This window comes from Octopus bimaculoides, chromosome 14 (genome assembly GCF_001194135.2).
Source record: "Octopus bimaculoides isolate UCB-OBI-ISO-001 chromosome 14, ASM119413v2, whole genome shotgun sequence".
Classification (NCBI taxonomy): domain Eukaryota; kingdom Metazoa; phylum Mollusca; class Cephalopoda; order Octopoda; family Octopodidae; genus Octopus; species Octopus bimaculoides.
In genome coordinates this window covers 17,054,225-17,061,734 of record NC_068994.1, presented here as the reverse complement: position 1 = coordinate 17,061,734, position 7,510 = coordinate 17,054,225, and the positions used below count along the sequence as shown (strand labels likewise).

Here is a 7,510-nt window from a genome sequence, read left to right as displayed (position 1 = left end):
TAGTGCTCAAGAGGTTTAAACTTGAAACTTGAGCAGATAGAGGAGTAAATGTAAGGATAAGCAAGTTAGACAAGCTGATACACAAAAAATGTACATAAGTTTACATATAAAAAGATCCAATTCACATAAAATAGAAATGATATCAGGAATTAAAGGAGTTGAATAAAAGTTTTATGAGCCCAACAGCTGTTTCTGGGGGATTGGTGGTCTAAAATAATGATTGTAAATTGATTCCATCATCGGATAATACCAGAACTCCTTTGTCAGGGAAGAAGTTTTACATTTGAGATGTTGACACAAAGGAGATTAATGATGGAAGTTGGACCTTTTTATATGTAAACTTACGTACATTTTTAAATGTATTTAATATTTTTTATATATCGACTTCCCTAACTTGCTTATCCTTACATTTAATCCTATATATATATATATATGACACGTAAAAGGTACCTGTGCTGGTGACATGTACAAGACACCCTGTACACTCTGTAAAGTGGTTGGTTCAGTAAGGGCATCCACAACCCAATATTTACATGCTATTATTTATAGCTTTACCTGCTTCAAGTCTCCCCCTTCCAGAAAAAGAATGTATAAATAATACACCCACTCTGTTACTTTCATATATGAGTGCCTGGTTTTCTGACTCCCAAAAACTTGCTGGAAATTGTCTGTCTGTCTGTCTGTCTATCTACTTTTGTCTTTCTTTCTTCTTTCTTTCTTTCTTTCTTTCTTTCTTTCAACTTCACTACTCATTTTAAATTATATCACACACACACATGCCCACTAAGGTGACATCATTCAAAAGTTGAAACAATGTGAAGCACATTGTGATTATTAATTATAGTATTAGGCTTATAATCACAAGGTTGTGAGTTCAATTCCCAGTCTTCTTGAGCAAAACACTTTATTTCTTGTTGCTCCGGTTCACTCCGCTGTAGAAATGAATTGTGATGTCACTGGTGCCAAGCTGTATCAGCCTTTGTTTTTCCCTTGGACAAAATTGGTGGCATGGAGAGGGGAGGCTGGTATACATAGGCGACTGCTAGTCTTCCACAAACAAGCTTGCTCAGACTTCTGCCTCAGAGGGGAACTTTCTAGGTTCAATCCCATGGTTATTCATGACCTGGGGTGTGGGATTGCTTTATCCTATATATTCCCACCAGAATCACATAATTAATTTTAATTGTATACTAACAATAACAACAAAAGTAATTTAAAATGTCTTGTATTAATTTAAAAAAAATTTTTTATTTCTAGATTTGAAACCTAAGTTGGCTCAAGTATCCTCAGAACTATCCAGAACTGAAAAGTTAGCCAATAGTACTACTTTTATCCAATACCATATTTTGGAATTCCTGTCCAACAGAACCAAATACGTAGCTGAACTGAAAGAAACCACTGCTGAGCTTGAACTTATTCTAAATAAAATTGAGGCCTTGAATAATTTGGCAGAGAAAGTTCTTGCAGATGAGGACAATTTAAAAAAGCTCCTGGAAGAGAGGAAGAAAGAAAAAGAGAAGGAGATAGTAAAAGACAAAAAGGTGAAGAATAAGACTGGGAAAAAGAAGACAGCAGAGAAGAAATCAAAGGGAAAGAAAAAAGATAAACAGCGAGACAGATCTGGGGCATCAGGTGGAAAGCGCAAATCAAAAGAAAACACAACTGAAGAGGATGAGGATGTGGATGGTGATGGTGGTGTAGATGTGGTGTCTCCCATCAGAAATAAAAAGAGAAAGAAGGAAAGAGATAACACTAAAACAGAATCGGAAAGTGATGTGAGCCTTGGAGATGGGAAGAATTTAGGTAGTAAAGGAAACAGGAAGAAAACTGATAAACATTCTGGCAGAAACGGGTATTCAATGATTGGAAATAGACGAGATAGAAAGAGAGGTAAAAGTGATGTAAGAGAGAAGGAAAATGAGATTGAAGGAGAGAATAGAAAAGGGAAGAAAATGAAGAAAGAAAGTAAAGGGAAAAGTGATGTAAAGAAAAAAGTGGAGGTGGAGGTAAAGAATGAAAAGGTAAAAAGAAAGAAACAACATAAAAAAGATGAAAAGGAAAATGATAAGATTGGTGGTAGTAAGGATAGCAAGGAAGAAAATTGGTTGGATGTTTGGGAAGATTTGGTGAACTTTGAAGATCTGGTCATAAAGAACAAAAGCCTAAAATTGATAAGTGAAGAAACAAGTAGAAAAAAATCCAATAAAGCTGAACTTGAAGGAAAAACAACAAAAGATGAAAATAATGACAGGGAAAAAGTTTTGGTACTTAAAAAAGATGATAGGAGCAATAAGAAGAAGAATGGTAATGAAAAAAATGAAGGTAAAGATACTAAAAGCAAGAAAAGGAAAAACACGAGAAGGAAAAACATGAACAAGACAGAAAGTAAGGAAAAGGGTGGCAGTTCAAACACCAAGAAAGAAAATTGGTTAGATTTGTGGGAGAATTTGATAGAGTCTCAAGAATTGTTGAAGGAAGGTGAAAGTGAAGATTTAAATAGAAATGAAGAAAGTGAATTTCAAAATGAGCAAAATGTGGCTGAGAGAAAAGATGGATATTATGAAAAGCTACAAGAAAAAGGAGGAGGCAAGGAAATCGAAGATTTTGAAAAGAAGAATAGCAAGAATGTTGGTAACATAGTAAATATAAAGAATCAGAAACATTCTAGAATATTTACAAAAGAAGATCAAGAGTCAAGAAAGAGTAAATTAAAATTGAAAATTAAAAAGCTACAAAGGTATAGAAGAGATTTGCAAAGCATTCACAAAGACAGGAGATCTTTAAATAGAAAGAGAGATGCCAGGCGGAGAAGGCGGATGAGAAAGAAGAGAAGAAGAAATCCACGTAGAAGGGATAGAACACGTGCAAGATTGCAGTCAGATACAGCAGAAGATGAAGATGCTGTCATAAAATTTGTCACAAAATTAAATAAGCAGATTGAAATCGATGGTAATTGACTATTTTTTTAATATTTTTGAACTAATCACTTCCAAATATTTTTCATAATTTGTGACAAATTTCCCCAGTTTTATTTTTCATGCTACACATTTTCTCCAATTGAATATTAAAATTGTCGTGAGCATGATATACGGTGAGAATCAAAATGATGGCATGCATATGCATTTTTAACACATTTCAGCAGATTCAATCATTAATATACTAACTGCTGTTAACCCTTTCGTTACTGTATTTATTTTGAGATGCTCTGTGTTTCTTTCAATTAATTTAAAATTTAACAAAGAATTTAGTAAAATAACTTAGTTATCATTCAGCTAGTGTTAGGAACATAAATTGTGACTAAGGTTTGGTGGAAGATTTTAATTCAAAACTTACAAAAACAAGACATTTGTACTACAGTGCCAGAGCCGGTTTCAGCCGGGTTGATAACGAAAGGGTTAAGGCAGAACTGTTGGCCTGCTGGGCAAAATGCTTAGCAGCAATTCATCTATCTCCATGTTCTGAGCTCAAATTCTGCTAAGGTTAACTTTGCCTTTCATCCTTTTGAGGATGAAAGGCAAATAAGTTCCCACTGTACACTGGGGTCAATGCAATCGACTTAGCCCCTTCCTGAACTTGCTGGCCTTCTGCCAAAATTTGAAATCAATATGCTAATTGCTGTTGTATTTTACCTTCAGAAAACATCTAAAGATGATGTGTGTTGATGCCATTGTCTGTCAAAACACTGATGTCTCTGTATCTCTTTACATCACTGTATTGAGTGTGTTATCAATAAACATTGTATAAAGGGAAAAGGTGGAATACAATAAAGGTTAGCATAATTACATTCAAGTGTACCTGAATGTGATTAACAATAAATATGCACACCATCATTTTTTCAATATTTTCAAAATACATTTATTCTTTATTTTTATTTTTTTTCATTTTGTTTACTTGTTTCAGTCATTTGACTGCGGCCATGCTGGGGCACCACCTTTAAGGGTTTCAGTCAAACAAATTGACCCCAGAACTTGTAATTTTAAGCCTAGTGCTTATTCTATTGGTCTCTTTTGCTGAGCTGCTAAGTTACAGGGATATAAACACGCTAACACCGGTTGTCAAACAATGATGGAGGAACAAACACACACACATGATGGACTTCTTTTACTTTCCGTCTACGAAATCCACTCACAAGGCTTTGGTCAGCCTGAGGCTACTGTAGAAGACACTTGCCCAAGGTGTCATGCAGTGGGACTGAACCCGGAACTGTATAGTTAGGAAGCAAGCTTCTTACCACACTGCTATGCCTGCACCTGTATCTACAATCTTTTTTTTTAAACTAAAAACATGTTTCAAAACTGGAAAAAAAAAATTATACCATTCTTCATGTTATACTTTTATCACATCAGTTCTTCATTTTGCTATTTTTAATGTTTGTTTTTTAACATCAGAACACGGTCACAATTTTGTTAGTAAATGGGAACCAGTTTAAATCAATCCATGTAGATAACAACTATCTCATAATAATCTGCCCTGAGGGAATTTAAAGCCGAAGAAACAGCAAGAATTGAACTCAGCATGCTGATGGATGAAATTACATGTTTTGAAATATTTAATCTGGGGCTGTTTTATTGTCATTTTACTGCCTCCTCCTCCTCCTCCTACTACTACTACTACTACTACTAGTAGTAGTAGTAGCCAAGTCAACCTCGGTGGAACTCAGAATGTAGCATTTCATCCAGTGTGCTAATGATTCTGCCAGCTCGCAGCCTCTTCTGCAAAACCATATTCTTGAATTCCTGTCCAACAGAACCAAATACATAGATGAACTGATAGAAACCATAATAATGGTTTCAAATTTTGGAACAAGGCTGGCAATTTCAGTGGGGTGGAATAGGTTGATTACATCAATTACAGTGCTCAGCCGGTACTTATTTCATCAACCCCAAAAGTATGAAAGGCAAAATCAACCTCAGGGGAATTTGAACTCAGAACATAATGATGAAATGCTACTAAGCATTTTGTCTGGTGTGCTAACAATTCAGCCAGCTGACTGCCTTGAAAATAATGATGATTTCAAATTTTGGTACAAGGCCAAAAATTTCAGGGATGACATAAGTTATGGGGAAGTAAACACACCAGCATCGGTTGTCAAGCAATGGTGAGGGAACAAACACAGACGCGCGCGCACACACACACACACACACACACATACGATGGCCTTCTTCCAGTTTCTGTCTACCAAATGCACTCACAAGGCTTTGGTCTACCCGACGCTATAGTAAAAGACTCTTGCCCAAGGTGCCACGCAGTAGGATTGAACCCAGAACCATGTGGTTGGTAAGCAAGCTACTTGCCACAGCCACTCCTAGATATATATATATATATATATAAATTTAATAAATAGAGTAATACGCATATGTTAAATGAATTCTTTTATTTCCAACATATGTTTCAAAGATTACAAATGGTTTCTTCCAAAGGAATAAGTGATGTTGATAAAGATGTAATCTTCTCTTCAGGGAAATACATAGGATCCAACTTAACCGTAAGACATTTTAACCGAATGTGATAACTGTGGGTAGAGAAGATTGCTACGTATCTTATTTAAAAAAACCGTTGGAGGTTGCAATGCTACAAGACGAGAGAGAGAAGGAGAGAAAGTGAGAGACTGATATAACAGATTCCTCTTATAACCACTCTTTACCCCATGGAGTTAGTTTCTCATAAAAATATCAGAGTCTATGTTTGGATCATATGAACACTACTAAGCATTTTCTATACCAAGAATCTTCGGATTTCATCTGTTGACTATATATATATGTGTGTGTATATGTGTGTGTGTGTGTGTGTGTGTGTATATATACACACACACACATATACATATAAAAATATATATATACATATAAACACACACACATATATACGTATATATACACACACATATGCACACCCATACAAAGACACACACACACACACACACACACACATATAAACACTTACATACATATCATCATCATTAATTTTTGTTTTCTATACTGGATGGGTTAGATAGTTTGAAAGGACTCTTTGAGCTTATCAGTTTCTTTTGCCAAACTGCTAAGTTACAGGGATGTGAACACACCAACACCAGTTGTCAATTGGTAGTGAGGGACAAACACAGACACAAATACACACACACACATACAACATCATATACAACAGGTTTCTTTCAGTTTCTATCTACTATCCATTCATAAGGCTTTGATCAGCCCAAGAATATAGTAGAAGACAAGGTTCCACATTGGGACTGAACCCCGAATTATGTAGTTGGTAAGCAAGCTTCTTATCACAACAGCCACGCCTGCACCTATTATAAATATATATGTGTAATTTCTTTTTTTTTTTTTCTTTTTTTTTTTTTTTTCTTTTGCAGTTGCTAAAAGCAAGGAAAATTTTGCTATTATGAACAAAACCTTGCAGGAACTTCCCAAAGACTTACACCAGTCAGTTATTAGTAACGTGGAACAGCTGCGAATGAATATCTCCCAGATCCAATATAAAATTCACTTGGCACGGGCATTGTTGTCTGCAATGAAGGTACTACTACTACTACTACTACTACTACTACTACTAGGGCTGAAGGAAGAGCCTCTCTGTGTGGTCACTTGATATGCTGTTGGTCTCTTTTTCTCTTTTTGCTGAACTGCTAAATTACAGGGACATAAATACACCAACATTGGCTGTCAAGCAGTTGTGGGGGACAAACACACACACACACACACATGATAGGCTTCTTTCAGTTTTCACCTACTGAATCTATTCAGAAGACTTTGATCAGCCCAAGGCTATAGTAGAAGACTGTTGCCCAAGGTGCTGGGAAACTTCTTATTGCATGCGCACGCTCACACGCACGCACACGCACACACACACGCACACACATCCAAATTGAGGGAGTAAAGCAGGTAAAATCCAGGTTATATATGTTTCTTAGATAGCAGATCCTCTGAAGTAATAATTACTTAATGAGGGGTACTCAGCTAGCTATTCATCAGACCGAAAATACCTTAAATATATAAAGGTTACATTGTCATTCAGGAATCTCATCTTAACTCACCAAAGACATAATTCACATTATGTCTTTGGTGAGTTGGGAAGTAAATTTCTTAACCACATGGCCATGTGGTAAAGAAGTTTACTTCCAAACCACAAGGTTTTAAGTTCAGTCTCATTGTGTGGTAGCTTTTTACTATATCCCTGGGATGACTAAAGTCTTGCAGGTGGATTTGATAGAGGGAAACTGAAAGAATCCCGTCATATGTGTGCATATCTATCTATCTATCTGTTTGTCTGCTTCTGTGTGTGAAGGTGTGTGATTTAGTATTTAGGGTGTTGGACACATGATTGTTATTTCATGGTTTCGATTCCTGGAATGGGGGATGCATTGTGTTCTTGTACAAAACGCCTTTATTTCACATTGCTTTAGCCACCCAGCTGGAAAAAAATGAGTATTACTATGACAGCAATCCATCCAGTGGAGAGATATATGCCCCACAGAATCCTGGAAACAGGCCTATGGTTCATGAAAGACTTT

General features: G+C 36.1%; 1 protein-coding gene across 1 annotated transcript in view; it reads left to right on the top strand.

The window, feature by feature from the left end:
* LOC106879818 (uncharacterized) overlaps nt 1-7,510 on the top strand; it is a 64,882-nt gene that overhangs the window by 18,937 nt on the left and 38,435 nt on the right. Inside the window, exons 7-8 of the mRNA XM_052973030.1 lie at nt 1,258-2,949; nt 6,353-6,516. Coding sequence (XP_052828990.1) covers nt 1,258-2,949; nt 6,353-6,516 — 1,856 coding nt within the window. The remainder of the gene's footprint in view (nt 1-1,257; nt 2,950-6,352; nt 6,517-7,510) is intronic.